Genomic DNA, 18,484 nt, shown 5'->3' with positions numbered 1-18,484 from the left:
GGGGCGTCAGGGAAGGGGGCGTGGTATCATGAAGGTTCGCAGCCCTCCAGCACATCAGGTGGTCGACATGGCAACTGCCGTGGGCTTTAAGCCGGAATAGCAAAGGCCTGCAGGCCATTCGCTGCGTGTAGTTAAAGTTGCTCGCCTACTAATTGAGCGTTACCAGGACAATCGTTCAAAAGGCGACGTCGGACACGTAATGAGGTGCTTCACTCGCTCCTTAAGCGAGGACCTCAACACGTTTTCGCACTCAAATGTTTATGCGCTCAAGCGCGTATTAAACCCATAAAATATTTAAACGCATCATCATGCACTTTGTCGCCACTTGCTCTCTCGCTCTCCCTTTCACTCCTACTTTCTTACTGTCTCTTTCTTTGACACTATTCTCGCATAAATATGACCTTTACACAGTTTTTGGCACATCAATCTAGAGGCATGCCCCTACGGTGAAATTCCATCAGCAAAGTAGCGCTCTCAAGTTTCGCCCTTTTTGTTTCGGTTTTTTGCTGCTGTTTGCTGTTGTTTGCGGCGTTGGCTGTGGCATGACAAGGTCAGCGCTCTCGCTACTAGCTTTTGTTTATGGACAGGCAGCTGTTGCAGTGATTGCACCGCCCATATCCACAGCACACCCCCTGGCTGCTGCTTGCAGCGCGACAAGTTCCATTTTTCTTCATTTGAACGAGGCAACATCCTAGCGGACTGCCTTCTGGCTGTGATTTATCTGACGCTGCCAAAATGTTGCACTGGCTGCTGCTACCTGCTGTAGCTTATAAATATTTTAAGTGCTTGCATTTTGGTGCACGTGTGCCGCATTATCATCATTGCTCCAGTCTCAGACACAGCCACAGCCTCAGCCTTAACCTGGGCCCGAGGAGCGAACGCGCTTTTAATATGCAACGAAATTTCACGGTGGCTGACTCCGGCGTCTTCGTAGCCTTTGTCAGCGCTTGCTCAGATTTTTCCCCACTAAGACACATGGCAGCCATTAAAAGGAGCATGCAATAGCAGCGCCAAAGGATGCACATACACAAGTGCAGACAGACGTAGTGCAGCCGCTGCAGCGCGTGAAAAAAATGTTGCCTACCTTTTGGGGCGTTGTCAAAGGCATAGAACGCTTCAATTCTCTTTGTTATGCGAGTGTTGATCAATTTGAATATTTAAGGCCTAGCCTAAGTCTAATTAAAACAGATTACGCAACACATTCAAAATGACATAAACAGCACATTGCACATACACATAAGTTTTCTTTATGGTTTAAGTAATTTAAAGGCAACAAACAAGCACACACACACTTACACTTTTTAATATAGATACGTGCGGAATATTAACTAACGCACACACGTACAAACTAAATGAAATTCATGGCATATGTGCGTGCGTAATGTGTGTGTATGCGTGCGTGTGTGTGTGGTGTAAAGTGCCTTGCGTTGCATAGTGATAGTGTCTGGCTGATGGTTACAGCCGTAACAGCCACAAGCCTTAAAATAGCCTTTTTTTATGCTGCTTGCTCGCCCTTACTCTTTTTTTACTCTCTTTCTCACTCTGTCTTTTTCAAAATTCCTGAGCCGCTGCAGGCCAAATGAGATTTAAAGTATATGCAGAGCCACACACAATACACACATGCACACTCACACTTTATTTCTAGAAAAGTTTTGGGCCATACTTGGCCTTATTTTTCGGGATCTGGCTCTGCCTCGGTCGCTGCCACGCTGGTCTGGCTCTTTAGCATATTCCCTTAGCATATTTTTATTTGTAGCATTTATAAGTGAATAAATGCGCGCATTTAAATGCCACTTCTTGCGCACTCACATGATTCGGAAGTCATCGTCCAGCCAGCCAGCCGCCATCTATAGCGTTAGGGTTTGGGCTTGGGTCTGGGTCTGGGTCTGCGTTTTGGGCTTATGTGTGTTGGTTCTCCAGCCTCATTACGTATGCAGTGGAAATTTTTTGTGCTCAGCATTTTATGCACGTCGTGCCAATTTATAAATCATTTTTGTTTGTCTGTTTGCATTTGTTTGTGCTCAACGTGGTCGACTACGTGGCGTATACGTAATACCAGCTATTGCATATGTCTAACAGGCTGCTGGCTGCCTGCTTCCATCTCCCTCGCTTCGCTTTCCCTAGTGCCTAAAATGCTTTTTAATATGATTTATTTTAATCATTATGCTAAATGATTTTTTTGCTGCCTCATTTCTCATTGCTCGACTTCTGCATTAAGCAACAAAATAATTTTCTTTCTGCATATATATAAAATTTATTCAGTGTATTAATGCCAAACAGTCGGACTCTCGCAGGCACATTAATAAGTTTAACATTGAAATCGTTAACAAGGATTCATTTCAACTTGATTTCGCAACAAAACAATTCAGATTCGTCTTGCTCATCAATTTAGGCTGGCTAAAAGCATTTTCTTGTCGCTATTATAGATTCTCGTGTCGCTTGATTATTGCATTGTTTTTCATTTTGTTATTCGTTGTGTTAGGCAACAACAGCAAATAAGACCAAAATTCTGCAGAGAGACTTGCTCGGCACCGCCGGAAAACCTTTTGAATACCATGAAATCTTGGCCTCACGCCGGAAAATAAATGAGCCGCATATGGCGAGCAGTTGTACAGACAGATGGACATACTTTAACAGAACGGCACAGATCAAGGACCCACTTGAATGCTCATAGGCAACACTTGTGCCGACACATCTGAATAGATTTCAATCTATTCTCAATATTGACGTACACAGGACATACTGGACGCACAGCTGTCAGAGCTGGTCAGTGGTTGGTGTATGAAGAAGAGCTGGCCAGAGTGGTGGATGGATAAGGTGTGGGCCACCGAAAGTAGGCTTGTTGTCCGCTTGTTGCGCACTGAATTATTTATTAGGCATGGGTTCATGTTTCTGCACTAGGTGTCATCTTGCTGGCGAACATGGCTCCTTATGTCTCTCATTTTTCTCATACCCAACTCGTTTGTCCGGTTGGTTGTCTGCTGTTCCGGCTGTAGATCTGTTTTCCGGCGTGATGGTCAACAAAATGCGACAGAGTGCCTGCATTTTTTATGAGCTCTCAAATGATACACAAAACATGCTCAAATCATTTGACATGCCCCTCACAACCCTCTGGCATACATCGTAAATTGACTTAAAGTTATCTTGCGTCTCGCTCTTTTAATTGGGCTAGAGATTTGCATAATATTTTTGCAAGCAGGGTGGGCAGCAAGGGCTCATTTGACATAAATTTAATATGTTTGTAATTTTGAAATGAAACAGAGGAGGAGGCCTTTCGTTTGGCAATTGTTCAATAGAGAATATTTTTAGAAATTCCCAAAGTTGCCAGCAAGAATGTGCAAAATTTGCACTCGAAGATTTTATATCTCACCAGGGTGTTGGCCTCCTGCCGATGCTGCTGCAGCGGCTTCTTGGCACTGGAATGCAATCAATTTGCAAATTTTCGCTACTTTGCCGCGTTTGCAAATGTTCAAGTATTTGGCTCCTTAGCATTTTTTTGTTGCTGTTACCGGTTTCCAAGCCCCCCTCACATCTTAGTTTGCCATCTATTTTGTGTTGCTTTTTTTTCGCTTCCTACACTTGAGCGCATCGAACGGGTGTCTGTCTATACTGTCTATATGTCCAGAGACCTGCCTAGCTTTGTTCAGGTAGTCAGCCTGTCCCATGGGACTATGCAAATGATGCATGGCTGGCTCTTGGCTCCTAGCTCCTGGCGTCTGCATCCCAACTCTTGCCTGGATGCTTTGTTTGTTGCACTCGCCTATGTCTGGGTCGTGTTTTGGCCAAAGGTGCTGAGCTTGGCAAATGGCGTTGTAATATTCGTTTCAATTGAATTTTGCACAGCTCACACTTTTGGGCGTGGCCAGAGCCAAGCTATCAGCCCACTGGCCCACTGTTTATTGGCCAACAGTTGCATCTAATGAAATGAAGGCTCTACGATTCTTAACCTTAACATGCCCAGGAGCTGAGCCACGTCTTTTTGATCTCTGCATGTTTTCCTTAACCACCCGTTGATTTTTATGCTTTTCTTTTACCATGTGTAAAATCGACAAATAATGGATGCCAATGCCGATGCAGAAGCTGTTGCCTCTGCCGATGCAGACGCCTTGGCGTGTTCGCAATGCGCATTTGAATATCAATTGAATTGAATTCTTTGTGCTGCAGCGCATATTTTATAGTGCCAATGTGGTTGCATGGCAATATAGATTCCCAGCGTTATGCAAAGGAATTTCTGATGGATAAATGTGCCCCACTGGGACAGGATACACCCGCCATTCTCAACAACCAGCCAAAAGTGCTGCATACTTTCAGGTTGCCAGGTTGAAATTGCAATTAATAACATTTTGCAAGCTGATTTATTTTTTTTGTTAAGCTATAAAAAGTTAAGCCAATAAACAGCATCAAATACTTGGCACGCATATGGCCATTAATTGCCTCACACACTTATACGTTTGTATTTGTATTAGTCTGGCATTTTATATTGTATATTTGAAATAAATTATTCTGCTCACTCATCAGCATTTTGCGCTGTTATAAACACGTTTTTAATTAAAATTGCAAAAACAGGCAAAACGTAGATGCGGCGATAAAAGCAAAAAAAAAGCTCACACACACAAGCCGCTTTCTATTGTGTGTGTGTGTGTATGTAGAAAAAAGAAGAAAAATGTGATGGCAGCAACTTCAATTAACAGAAAATAAAAGGCAATTCCAAGCAGAACAAAGCACTGAGCAGTAGCAGTAGCAGCAGCAGCAACAGAAACCAAACAAAGCAAATAGACAGACAAACGGACGAGCAGACAAAAGTTGCCATTACCGTTGCCCTGGAGATTGAGAGTGTTTGGTAGGGGTAGGGGGTGAAGGTAAGTAGCATGTGGCATGTGGCAGAGGCACGCCGCAGTGAGCCCATGCAGAGAGAAGCGCAACAGTTTTAGTGATAAAAACGGCAAACACGTAATCATGGCAGGCAGATAAATGTGCGTGCGTCGCGGCCTCGTCCTCAACCTCAATACTTGCACAGCAACAATACGCACACACAAACACACACACACACAAATAGCTGTGACATAAAGCGCTGCCTATGCCAACGACATCGACGCAATAATAAACTGCGAGAAAAATAAAATACAAATACACGCCGTATTCATTGCGATTCATTAATTTGACATTCACGTACCACAGAAACCACACACTCATTCACTCACACATACACATAGACACACACGGCCTCCCACATAAACGAGTGGCATATTGTGCTGAGCGGATTGTTGGCGCTGTAACCCCTCAAATTTGTTTATATTTTTCACAGTTTTTATTGGCAATCGAATAATTTGCTAAGCATTTGCCAACAACACACTAAAAATGCGATTTAAATTTAACTTTGCCTTTGCCCATTGTGATCCGAAAATTCTGGAGAAGCGCGCAATGAGCTCTATCATCGTATGTGCGTGTGTGTGTTTTCATATTTGTAACATTTTAGCCTCTCACGTGCCAAATGAATTGGCTGCTTGTCAAGTTCTTTTAGCTGTTTCGCTTGGCCTGGTTGCCTGCGTCTTTCATTCCATCGGAATTGTTCTCACGTCTAGACATAATTTCTTCAATCATTTATTACCTAATTAAGTGGAAGTATAAATGCCAAGCTCAGCCACCCAGCGGAGCTGGCAAAATGGGGCGTGCCAGGCCATTCAGGGTCGAATTGGCTACTGTTTTTCTGCTTCGCCCACTTCTCTGGCCCCACCCGTGGATGGCCTAGCGTCTTTTGTGTGTTTGTGAATTAACTGGCAGCATTCCAATGATTGACCTTTCCCTTTGCTTTGGCCCCAAAGTGTGTGTGAGTTTGTGTTGTGTGTATGAGTGTGCTGCTTGAGTGGGGCACTTGAGCTTAAGGCTCGCCTTGAGCATAGCAACTGCCTTTGTCTTCGGCTCATCTTTTGTTCCATCTTGGCCAAGTTGGCGCTTTGGAAGGCATTGTGTACATTTTGTGTTTTCTGTTGCCGTTGTTTGTGGCTGCTGTTGCTTTTGGTGTTGCTGTTGTATCTTTTCTTGCGGTTATTTTCAACAAAATGCCGCTTCAATTGTTCTCTTTTTTTTTTTTTATTTTTGTTGTATTTTCGTGCTCTTCATTGTTTGGCCATTGTTCGCTTTTGGCTTGGCTCAATTGTGTCACAGCTTTGATCGCTATATTGCTTTTTGGGGGTCAATAATGAAGTGCACGGCAAAAGGAGCTGACAACTTTATAAAACTAAGGTGGAAATATCAATAGAGTGGATATCCACAGCTGGCGGAATGTATAACATAATCAACTAATAAATAAAAAGAACGTACAGGGTATTACAATCTGCATTTGCAGTTGTTTCGATGTAAATTGCTTAATTTGTAGGAAGTTCGAAGTGTTTTCCGTTCACATTTTGCCGCACCCCGTTTTATTGGTACTTACTTTGACAGCGCACAGTTGTGCATCATCGTCCAAATCATAATCAGCATTTTTATGTTCCATACCTTTTTATTATTTATTTATTTTGCTTTCTTTTTTTTTATTTTGTTGCTTTTACAATGCTTTTTTTCATTATTCATTATAAATGTGCCACGACCCTCGTCTACCTGGTTGCAGCTGCTGGTTGCTTCATGGACTTTTGCTTACATAGTTTTATGTAAAGCCCTCGACATAGTAATACATCTATCTCTTACTTAAGTACATACCATAGCATATTTCTCTATTTTCTATATTGTGTTCCGTTTAGTTTGCTGTCGCTAGGCTTAACTTGAATTCCTCAACTTATTTGATATTCCTCATGCATATTTTATGTTATTTTCCCCATTTTTATTTATCTTTTTTTTTTTAATTTTTTTTTGCTATCATTTAACATAGGTTTCTGCTACATTTTCTATGTAGTTTCTCCCTTAACAGTATAGATCTAGTTGCAGTTTTCTTGACTTTTCCTTTTTCATTTTTCTTTTCTTTTGTCTTTTTAACGGTACTTTACATTGTAGCTGCGCCTCGTGCTGTGCTGCCCCGAGAGCACAATGACAAAATAAAAGGGACATAAACAAAAATCGAATGGTTAGAGCGGTTAGATTTACATATATGCAGATATCAGATGCTGCAATGCAGATTAGTTGCGTAAGTATTCCCGGAAAGGTCCTTATACAATCGAAGAGGGGTTTTCATTTTGGATAATATATGGTCTCCCATTTAGATTGCAGGTACTTACAATACTTATGCGAAAACGGTCTGACAACGGCTTTTACTTTTGGATTAATATCTCTCTTTAAATTCGTCTAATATTAAGTAGCTACAAGCTGTTCTATAAGCAGGTTCTCTCCATTAAAGGTCGCTTGCATTTTGGTGGCCTAGGGAACTATTCAAGTGCATTGCAATGCTCAATGCTCGAACATAAGTTGTGTATGTAATTAAGTACATAAGTGGTATATTTATGCATGTATATATATTTAGGTATATTTGTATATTTACTTGGAGGATATAATTCTCTCATATGTATCGTAAAGTACTATGTATACGTATTTATTCATTTTCGTTTATTTTTGCTGCTTTTAGGTATTTAATGTTTGCTATAATAGTGTCAACAGTGGTATAATTTGCAAGTTAATCGATAATCGTAATTATATGAATTAGCCATTTTTGGGTGGCATAACTCTTTTTCTTTTGACTAGTATTCACTAACTGAAGCGTAGGCCAGGGTGCACCAATAGCGTTATAACGTATATTATAATAGGTATACGAGTATATTTAGGTATATCAAGTTAGCATGTACTATGTATATATATATAAATATGAATATGTAACACATATCGTCATGTATATGCATTAAGGAAGACATTTTTTCATGATTGTGACCATTTCTTCAGCGCACTTTACACTCTACACTTGACACCTTAACACTCATCAGACATGCGTGTGTTCGTGTGTGTGTGTGTGCGAAGTTTGCTTAACATCTTTATCAAATGGTCAAGCTTAGGCTTAAAGTGTGTTGGTGTGTGTTTGGGAGTCTGAGTGTCACATAACGAAAACACTCAATTAATATTCATAGAATTTAAGTATTTCCTTTTTCCTATATTTACAATGCCTAGTAGTTCTTACATACCTTATTTAAGGTGCAACTGAAGTTTGATTCAATGTACAATTACTGTCTTTTTACTGCTGTTGGGTAGATTGTAATATTTGTATTTTACTTTTTTATTCTTATTTTTCTGTTATCCATAGTTGATGCTAGTTTGTTTTTCATACTTTTGTATATCGTTGTGTATATTTGCATGTACATATGTATATAGAGGTATGTACAAAGGGTTAGTTAATACGGTATTCTGTGTATATTTAGGTGTTCACTTTGATATGTACTGTTAGTATTTGATAAAACGTAATATATTCCCAATTTATTTACAGCATTTTGGGGAAGAGCAAATCAGGGGCTGCATGATGTGAAACCTTTTAAAATGAAGACAGTTCAATCGAGAGTAAGAAAAGTAAAGCTCAAAAGAACATATTAAATCTGTAATAAGAAAGCCCGAAAACCGCCAGAATTTAAGTGCTCGTCCATGCAAAATATAATTGATAATTCGCGCCTCGAACAGCTGGAAATTGTGTGAAAAACTTTGAAATAAATTAACAATTATATTTCACATGGGCAAATTTAATTATCAGAAGCGAAAGCAATATGTGTGCAGTAGATGTTCGCACCTCAAAAAATATAATAAAATTTTAATATGGCTTAAGCCATTCATTTTGTATACCCTTGCAGAAGATGCCTCCCGTATGCTAACATGAAGTTTGGAGGACTGCCGAAAAAGTGATTTATAAAGATGCGACAATAAGAATCTTCAAAAAATAATGCTAACAAATATTTTGATTGAAATTTAAATGTTATGTCAAAAAACATTTGAATGAAATCAAATATTTTAAGGGTGTAGCGATTTCTGTAAGGGTATTTGGACTGCAGGCTGCCGCTGGCCACATTTTGTTCTTGTGTTTAATTGTGTCAACAATAAAACAATAATGGGGCATTTACTGTAAAAAAAGTGCAATTAACGCTGGGCTGTGTGGTGTGGCGATGATAATGAATATTGGATGAAAGTAAGTTAATATGCCTTTAATCGTAAAAAACACTAGCTACGTGTATGGTCTCCATATACATATGTAAGAATATATGTAAATATAAACCTTAAGCACTTACCAAGTCTATATACACGTTTCTTTCAGATGTTTTTCTTTATCATATGTAAATATATTTACTTTAAACGCTATGGGTACGGCTATCTTTAGTAAATTGTAGATATTTTTCCATTATTTTAAGATAATTATTATTTAGACAGCAGTTTCTTTCCTTCACTTTTATGAGTATGTAAAGTTAATCGTTATCGTTAGTCGAATGGTGTATCAATTACTTAATGCCTCACATGTCGTGTAAGTACGTATCAAAAAGTAAGACTGCATCTTCAAGTTAACAACAAAGAGCCAAAAATATCTGCTAGCCCCTAAAAGTATACAACACATTTTGCTAATTGTTTATATCATATATGTAGACGCTTAACTCTAGACTAACTCACATTTAATGCTGCTGAATATTCGAGTATTATGCTCGTATAGGTTTTTTCTGTAGCTACATACACATCTAGATATCTCTTACACACCCATTCTTGTTTCTATGTAGTACTCTCTATATGCTTATAAATATATATATATAAATTTATATATATATATATATTTGCTAGTGTAGTATCGTATTTGACCCCACCCCTTACACCAGCTTACAATTAAACTACTTGCAGTTAGTGAACACTGCTGCTTCAACTGCCGTGTCATGTTGCGTCAGCTCGCCAGCTGCGCGCATTGCTCATACGGAGCGTGCCACGGACGGTTAGTGCCAACGAGAGCAACAGCAGGGAGAGCAGGCGGCTGGCTCCTGTCTGGCCACTGCGAGCCGCGCTCGTGCTTTCCGGCCAGACGACATCGACTTCGGACATTTTGAAAATGCTCAACAGTCGGTGGGATTGTAGTTCATTGTGCTCGGTGTTGATATGATGACTGATGGTCTTCAGTATCGCGGTGCATTCGTCCTGCAAGCGGCCAGATAAGCGATAATTGCGTAAGGTTGGGTGTATGAAGGGCTCGCTTATACCAGCTTATACTGTTTATTAAAATAATAAAATTTGAACCTACCTTTTCACGGCGCAACAGCTCGATGTCCTTTAGCTTGCCATCATGCGGCAGCCGCGCAGCTATGATGATGTTCTCCTCGGTCATGTTGAACAGCGTCAATGTGCAATGCGTCTGCGGCGGAGAAAAACAACAACGGCGAAACGCAATTAATATGCGAATAAGTCAGAATGAAGGGCTTGAACCTCGCTGTTGTGCTCTCTTACCTGATTGTTGATGTAGGTTGTCACGTATTGTTGCAGGGCACGCACCGCATCCTGCACCCCCAGATTGGTGTGAGGTCGCAGCAGCGCCTCATCGGCGGCGCTGTAGCCCAGCAGCAAGAAGACGCCACCTGCAAAATATATCATGCCATAAATCTTTAGAAAATGCTTTATACATGATTTACACGACTGGAGCATGCAAAGCGCACGTAAGTGCTGCCCCAGTGAAAGAGAGAGATGGGAAGGGAGGGAGAGAGATAATAACGCAGCATTGGACAACCTTTCAATGTGTCCGTCGTCTCAAAGAGGCAACAAAGTGCAGCTGGTTGGCCGTAAGAAAAGCGGCAGCCATGAGCTGCTCCTTAAAGGCATTGTTAGCCTCGTGCAAAAATGAAGCTACCTCCGAAGGCTCCCGCAGTGGCTGGAAAATGAAGCATACTTGTCAGCCACCCTGCATTGCCTGTCGCGGGCGATAATCGTAAAGTGCTCAACAGGAAACAGAGATAACACACACACACAACTGGAATTTATACATAAGCCAAATGGAAGTGACGACGCATCAACTAAATTGTAACTATAATGGAATGGGGTGGGTGACAAGAGTGGGCTTCAGAAAACTAACCTGGCAGAATGTAATCCCCAAGCGGTGGCTTCATGCAGATGAAACGTCCCGAGTAGCAGAGGCAACGGCCGCGGAACGCCTGATAAGCCGGCGAGGCGTGACTGTAGAACGCCAGAGCGGTGCGACAAGGTGCAAAGGGTACGCAGAGGGCGTGACAGGTGAGGGTTAGCGAGTCGCCACAGCTGCACAGTTCGCTGCATTCAGCGTCGTCCAACGAGTAGATCTGTAAGTAAAGATGACGCCTTTGAAATCGGAGAAATTCATTGCCAACTCAATGGGTTTAATTAGCCAGGCATTAGATAACGCATACGCCCCGTTGCAGCTGCCCTTAGCAACTAATTGCATTGCACTTGCCATTAAATTGATGTTGGCAGCACTTAGAGGGCCAAGTGAAAAGAAAAGTGACCAACGTGCATTCCTGTTTTTGTTATTTTTTTTGCAAATGCTTTTATGTTTTCCGATGTTGTACATGTTATTGTTTTGTATGCGTTACCATTGCCATTTTCATGGCGTTGTTAAATGTGGTAATATCTTTTCGTTGAGCACGTGCCGACACGTAAGCCAGGCAAACACACACTCACAGCCTGAACTTGTTGTGCTGCACGCTTGCGTTTGCAACAAAAAGTTGTTTCGTTTATTTTGTTTGCCGGCGCTTTGCGAACTTTTAGTTATGCAAATGCATTTTAATAACACTTTCTGAACTTCCATTGTGTTAAAAAACATAAATAGAAGGTCGCGGTCGTGCTGGAAAGAGCTTGCGACACATTTTATTCAAATGAAAACATTTTAATTGCTGCAAATTGTTGACGATTTGTGGCAGTTACATAAACATCGCAGCTCACATTTATATAAAGGATTTATTTTTTATGTATTATTACTAATTTTTTAACTTACCCGCTTGCTGCTGCCCTCGCGAATGAGTTGATCGCTTTGATGGGGTCGTTGCACCACACAGTTTCCTGAAAAGTAAAAACCGCAATGTTACAAAAAACCTAAAAGAATATTCATCTATGAAATGCAACAACTCATAATGATATAACTGTATTAAAAAACGGCCTTTATAACGAGAGCATATTCAAAAAAATGCATGACAATTTTATAAGCATTTGCCATTGTCGACAGCGAGGCGAGCAAATATCCTGCACGAAAATCCCCTTGACTGTGAATTTTTGTGACCGAATGTCCGTCAATCATTTCACACATTTACCAATCTCATTCATATGAGTGTGGGCATGAATGTCAGGTGTGTGCCGACACGTGTGTTGCCGCAAATTTTTGGCATGTGTGTCGAATGCTGACAGGGGCTATCCACTTTTGGCTGGAGAGTGTGTGATAATTGCTATCCTGTAGGCCAGTGCTAAGTGTTGCTCAACAATAAAGACTAACGAGCTTGGGTCCAAGCACTTTTATTAACGCCTTGGGCATTCGCCTGGTTCGAAAATCATTTACAAAACTTTCTGAATAAATCAACTACAAAACACCTGAAATCTTATTTAGTTCTTTAATTATTAATACACTTTTGGCTCAAGTGGCATAAAATTAATATTTGAGCAGTGTTAAGAAAACAATTTATTTTACAGACAACTTTAATGTGGGTCTTTAAAATTGTTAAAAGCTGATGTGAAATGCTGACCCACCCGCCGCACGATTCACATCAATTATAGATGAGACATGCAAACTGCACAACTCGGCGCTGTTCAGTGACTAAACAACAACAATTCATGCAAAATGAACACGCAAATGTCCCAACGGTCCAAATAATTACAGCTCATACACAAGGCCCGTATCTATCCATTGTATACATATGTGTACAGGTGTATATGTATATATGTTATTTCGGCGATAGACGTGTGGCAAACAAACAAACTCATTTACATATTTAATGCAATTTGTAAACAGGTTTGCTCGTGAAGTGGACAATATGACGGAAGTATTAAATAAATGCGTAAAGAATGCCAGAACAAGAAAGAAAGGGTTCTTTCGGCATGTCGAAGAATAAATACCCTTGACGACATGTGGTTGACGGGCTTGTAGATATGTGAGGGGCATGAAGAAGCTTAAGAAACTGCCGTGTCTAGTGAAGGTGCAATCACCTTTTCTTTGATCGCTCCTTTGACAACAATATGATATATTTGATATTGATAACAATTTGCTCCCATAAACTCATTTATGTCAAGTTTCATCAATAAAGCTTAAAAAACAACAGATTTTATACAAAATCTTAATAAAGGTTAGAATACTTCTATGCTAACTATATGATATAGTAAGTAGTACTACCTGGAAATCTAGGCAGACCTAGGAAAAGCTTCATGACGATAGACGGACAGGCGCAAATGGCTATATTAACTCTGCTGTTAAGTTCTTATGTAGAGTTTTGAAAATTGAAATTGAATCACGTTCTTGGGTAAATGCGGGCAAATGCGGGTCAAAGGTTTAATAAACGAAATTTTATTCTTTAGCTTCAAGATTCTCACCGTAAGACTAACATGGGCGGAAACCGTTGATGCAAGCACTTGGTTCTATATTCGATGCACTTTAAACATATTTTCAAATAGAAGTGGAGATCAAGATGGGTAGATATCATTTTACCACGGGCGTGTAATTAGTGGAAAAGTAATATCTAACATTTTTAGCACAAATATCCGCGGACAATATTCGGACAATATCCGCGAGTCTATTTATATACATATATTTTAAAAATGTGCAATATACATTTGAATAAATGCCATATCAGCCCAAAACAAACTCATTTCCGGTTGCTACTCACACACATACTAACACATACGCCTGCATATTATGCTGCATTTTAAATGGCACGCACTGTTTTATTTAAATACACAAGTATATAGAATTCATACAGCATTGAGCTGCGTTTTCAATTAGCCACAGAACCACATTAACCACATCAATTATGTTGAGCATTTGAAAAACGGAAATGCGCAGCATTTTGTGCCCGTTGGGCGTGGTAGGGTGGTGGCAGCTGTTGTTAGTGGTCCCTCGACACAGGCTAATTGTGATAAAGTGACAGAACTTGAAATGACAACGCATTAAGCAAATCAGTGGAGCAGAATCTGGGCGGCCGACAGGTAAAAAAACTTGTGAAAAGTGCGGAGGAAAAATGTAACCGGAATTTAACCGGAAGCGTGGTTACATATCCAATAATACCGGCCAAGTTTGCTGGAGTGCAGTTATCACCACTCAGTAGCCTATAATGATGGGCCATGCCCACATTCCCACATGTCCATACACACGCACACGCACACGCGTAGGCAATATGCAAAGGGGACGCCCACATGCATTTACTTACTTGGCGGCTGCGTTGTTGTTGTGGTCGCCATTGTTGTGGTCGTTGTGGTTGTCGGCTCTGTGTGGCTGATGCTGTGCACAAGCTCTGTTGTTTCCATTTGGTCAACAAAAATTACCGGATCATCGAAATCTACGCCCTGCCTGCCAAGGCCAGCGTTTTGGGCATTTCCATTCTTCTTGCCCTGCCGCCGGTGGTCGCCCTTGCCATTTCCGTTGCCGTTGGCATTGCCGTTGGCATTGCCATTGCCATGCCCGTGTCCATGTGCATGCCCCTTGCCATGATTATTGTCGTGTTCATTGCCGCCATGATAATCGTCATTTCCGCCGTTTCCGCTGGCATCGTTTCCGCTGTGCAACGGCACCGAATCGGGCGGATCGAGATAATTGTGTTCCACCGATGCTGGCTCCGATTTCTCCTTTGCCTGTTTGGGTTGTGTTGTGCGATTGGGTTGTTATTTTTATTTTATTTATTTATTTTTATTTTTTGTGTCGTAGTTTTTTTCAATTTTGTTGCACAGTTATTCGTAATTTTTTATTTATTTGAATTTTTTTTTGTGGTTTTGCGATTGTTGTTCACAATTGTTGTTGGTCGTATGGATGAAACATGAAAAGAAAATGTTTTAAAGGTTTTCAATGCGAACTCAAATATTTTTGTGCACTGCATTTAATCTTTTTGCCGCAGCAGCAGTAGCGGCAGCAACTGCAGCTGCAGCAGCAGCATCAGCAGAAGGGCAGAAATTGATTGCTTTGTCGGTTTGAATTCATACTCGATACTCCGATACTCGAACGCAGGGGCTATATTGTGCGCTTGGCTTTTCAACTCTGTGCAGCCACTGATTGAGTGCTGATTGGAAAACAGACGGATTGAAGGACAAGTGAATGAGGGGACGGATGAAAAGGACAGGAAACTGTTGTTGAAGCTTGTTAATCGGATTGGGTACCAGGCTGGCCCGGTGCGCTTGACCACCGCCAGGCGCACAGTTGTTGCACCACAATTAGTTCCGTTAATGCTTTGACTCACTAACATGTGTACAGGATTAGCTGCAGGCACAGGGACATCTACTTACCTTAAAGATATGCGTTGCCGGCTTTCTTGGAGTTTGCTTCGGCTGCAAGCTGGTCGTAGTTGTTGGCGTGGTCGGTGGTGGTGGCGGTGGTGGTGGTGGTGCGCGTGTCGTTGTCGTCGTGGTTGTCGTGGTAGTTGTCGTCGTTGTGGTTGTGGTTAGGAAGCCCAACTCAGCCAGCCGCTTCATATGAAAGTCCTTTTGCGCCTCAACTGCAACATGCATTAGTTTTTGTTTCGCTTTGCCAAAGCAATTATCAAGTTGTCTAGTTGTACTCACCCACGCAGGGATTCATCCAGAGCAGGCGACGCCAGCCAACGCACTGATAGAGGTGCTGTGGATCTGTGCCTTGGCAGGCACATGTGGTGCGCAGCATGGTGCCCAGTATGCCAATCATTGCGGTGCGACAGCCACTGGGACGGCCGGCACACTTCTTGGTCACGCTGTCCACGGCACAGGCCTGCTCATAATACTCTAGCTTGAGCCTGTGAATGTAAAGGTATAGAAGGAAATCGGAGTGTTAACATGTGTCTGCCGGCAGCAAGCTCATCAGTTAGCTGCAGTTAACGTCTGTCTATCTATATGTCTGTTTGTCAGCCTGACTGTCTGTGAGTAAGTATCCCGTTACCTGCAGTTACTGTAGCTTGCTTGAGTCTGAGATTGATGTCATGCCATTTATGCTGGAATTACACTTGGTATTCTGCTGCATTTCATGGTGCTGCAGTTGTTGCTACTACCACAAAATGGCTACACAATTTATTGCATTAGGTTTACGACCTGGCTGTAAAATCTGAGCTGCTTTATGTGCCATGCGGCGTATGCGTAATATGCCAAACACTGCAGACAAGTGTAGACTACAATGGAGCCATTGGCATTTCAATCATATCAATCAGCTGCAAGTTTACCGCCAAGTTATAGACAAATAATGTCTGTCAGCCATGCATTAAATCGCAACTTTCCATCCAAAAATGTGCAGTCTTTAGGCAACCGCATTGTTATTTCTAACATATATTTATTGTATAATTGACAGCATTTCTTGCTGACTTACGGACAGTTAATAATTATGATGATTATATAAATCATGCTAAGCGTTAGTGCCCGGCTAAGTCGGCTTTTGGTTATTTAAATTGATGCATTACAGCTGAAGAGTTACGGCACGTGGCGCACATTGAGGCAGCCATCTAAGAGTTAATACAACAATTTGCCACCCACCGACTATGCAGCCAAGCAAATGCACCACGCCCACCGCCCAACAATGTACAATGCACGTGCTTGAATACAACGCGTCGTATACGTAATAAGTCAACATAAACACTCGAATAGCTAGACGCAGACTGCAGTTGACTACGCGCTTGCATACAAACACACACACACACACACACTTGTATGTCCGCAGCGCAGCATATAAAATGAGCGTCATTAGTCCAATTTAGTTGTTTACTAAAGCAAGTGAGATTCACTTAAAAGGCAATTAATTTTCACAGCCACAGCCAGAGCCACGTTCGCTGCGGTCGTTCAGCTGTAACATGACAACAAACACACCCCCATGACACACACCCTCACACACACACACACACGTGATGCCTGCAAGCCATGGCTGCATCGTATTTATCACTTAACTTTGTGTTTGACACATTCGCGGCTTGGCTTGAAGTTTGCCAGCCTCAGTGAAGTGGCCCAAAATGCAGCCTGACTGTGCGGTTCCTGGTGCCGTGTTTAATGAAGAGCAGCGCACAAAATGGTAATTTAACGCCCGGTTTGACGGTGACGCGGATTTCGGCAAAAAAGCCGTACAACTTGAGCCGTTGCCTGTTGGCTTTGAGCGCGCTTCAGCTTTTGCCTGTTGCCAATTTAATGACTTTGTCAAAAGTGTCATTAAACTTGCGGCTGCCTTTGGCCTGGCTAAGCACGTGTAATTCAATAAGCACATTAAATTCAATTTTGTTTGTTTAATTAAATTGCATTGCAAAAACGCTTAAAACACAATCACACACACATACACACACCCACGCACAGTTTAAAACAAGCTTCGGATTTACATGCGATGCGCATATTTCCGCTTCCGCTTAGCGAACATTTGAATTATGGACACAACGCGTTGCCATGAGGAACTCCGACTATATATTGACCCACCTGCATTCGCGATCCTCTTTGCAGCTGTCGGCAACCACATGGCACGCAGGCGGCGGATGGTAGTAAATGCCATTGGAGCTGGCTGGATTATTGTTATCGGGCGGTCTCTGTGCGCAGACGGGATGCAGTTTTTCCTGTGCAATCATGCACATGTCGGGCCGATTTGCGTTCTGCTGGCTCGGACTGTTGTTGTTGTTGCTGGTGGCTTTTCTGTAGGGTCAGAGCAGGTGGAGAAAGAGCAGACAAGAATATGCCGCTGTAGTTGCTGTTGCTATTGCCGTTGTAGTTGAACGAAAACGGCTGCCACTTACTTGCATAGACAAAAGGCAATGTCCAGATTCAAGTCCTCGTGCGGCCCTTTGTAGAAGGACTGCAATGATGTCATGCACGCATTGCGATTGCAGCGATGCAGCTCACAGTGCATCAACATTGGCTGCAGCGATGATGAGCAGGCTGGATCCTCCCGGCAGGTATCCAGTGCTGTGTGGCAGGTACTCTACACAGGTGGACAAAAAGAGAAGAATTTGCATTGTTGTGCACGCAAAATGTAAAAGGTGCTGCAACATATTCTGAGTATTTTGCATTTTCCCGTCCTCGGGGACAGCTGCACTGCAGCAAAATGATGCATAGCCCCGACCACGCCCACCACAGGTCGAACTTACCTGAAAGTGTTGCTTGATTATTTCCGTTGAGAGGTCAACTTCAACATCCTGACCACCTGCAGCAACAGACGTGCCCAAGTGACCATTGCATTTGCGTCGAGATAAAGTTGCATTTGCCGAACGAAATCACAAGTGTATTCAGAGCCGGCGGAACGTCGTTTGCCACAATTGTAACCGCAGTGATTGAAGAAGAATGATTTAAAGGATTCCATTAGTTATCGCCTTAGACTAAAGCCAAACCATGTTGGAAATATTACATTGCACTTGCAACCCTTAAGCAGATTAAAAAGCTACACAGAGTGCGTCCACCAACATGAGCGAAGCAA

General features: G+C 41.9%; 1 protein-coding gene across 1 annotated transcript in view; it reads right to left on the bottom strand.

The window, feature by feature from the left end:
• Positions 1–6,549: 6,549 nt before the first annotated feature.
• Positions 6,550–18,484, bottom strand: part of LOC115771655 — a gene marked incomplete at its 5' end in the record, with an annotated part of 30,866 nt that continues 18,931 nt past the window's right edge. The window contains 11 exons of the mRNA XM_030717460.1: positions 6,550–10,068; positions 10,172–10,282; positions 10,375–10,502; positions 10,994–11,216; positions 11,888–11,952; positions 14,301–14,721; positions 15,367–15,575; positions 15,643–15,848; positions 17,497–17,706; positions 17,808–17,992; positions 18,159–18,214. Coding sequence (XP_030573320.1) covers positions 9,811–10,068; positions 10,172–10,282; positions 10,375–10,502; positions 10,994–11,216; positions 11,888–11,952; positions 14,301–14,721; positions 15,367–15,575; positions 15,643–15,848; positions 17,497–17,706; positions 17,808–17,992; positions 18,159–18,214 — 2,072 coding nt within the window. The remainder of the gene's footprint in view (positions 10,069–10,171; positions 10,283–10,374; positions 10,503–10,993; positions 11,217–11,887; positions 11,953–14,300; positions 14,722–15,366; positions 15,576–15,642; positions 15,849–17,496; positions 17,707–17,807; positions 17,993–18,158; positions 18,215–18,484) is intronic.

Source organism: Drosophila novamexicana, unplaced genomic scaffold, assembly GCF_003285875.2.
Source record: "Drosophila novamexicana strain 15010-1031.04,08,12 unplaced genomic scaffold, DnovRS2.1 tig00000108-arrow-pilon, whole genome shotgun sequence".
NCBI classification, from domain to species: Eukaryota; Metazoa; Arthropoda; class Insecta; order Diptera; family Drosophilidae; genus Drosophila; species Drosophila novamexicana.
Note: the sequence above shows the minus strand (reverse complement) of the source record. Positions and strands in the feature narration are given on the sequence as shown.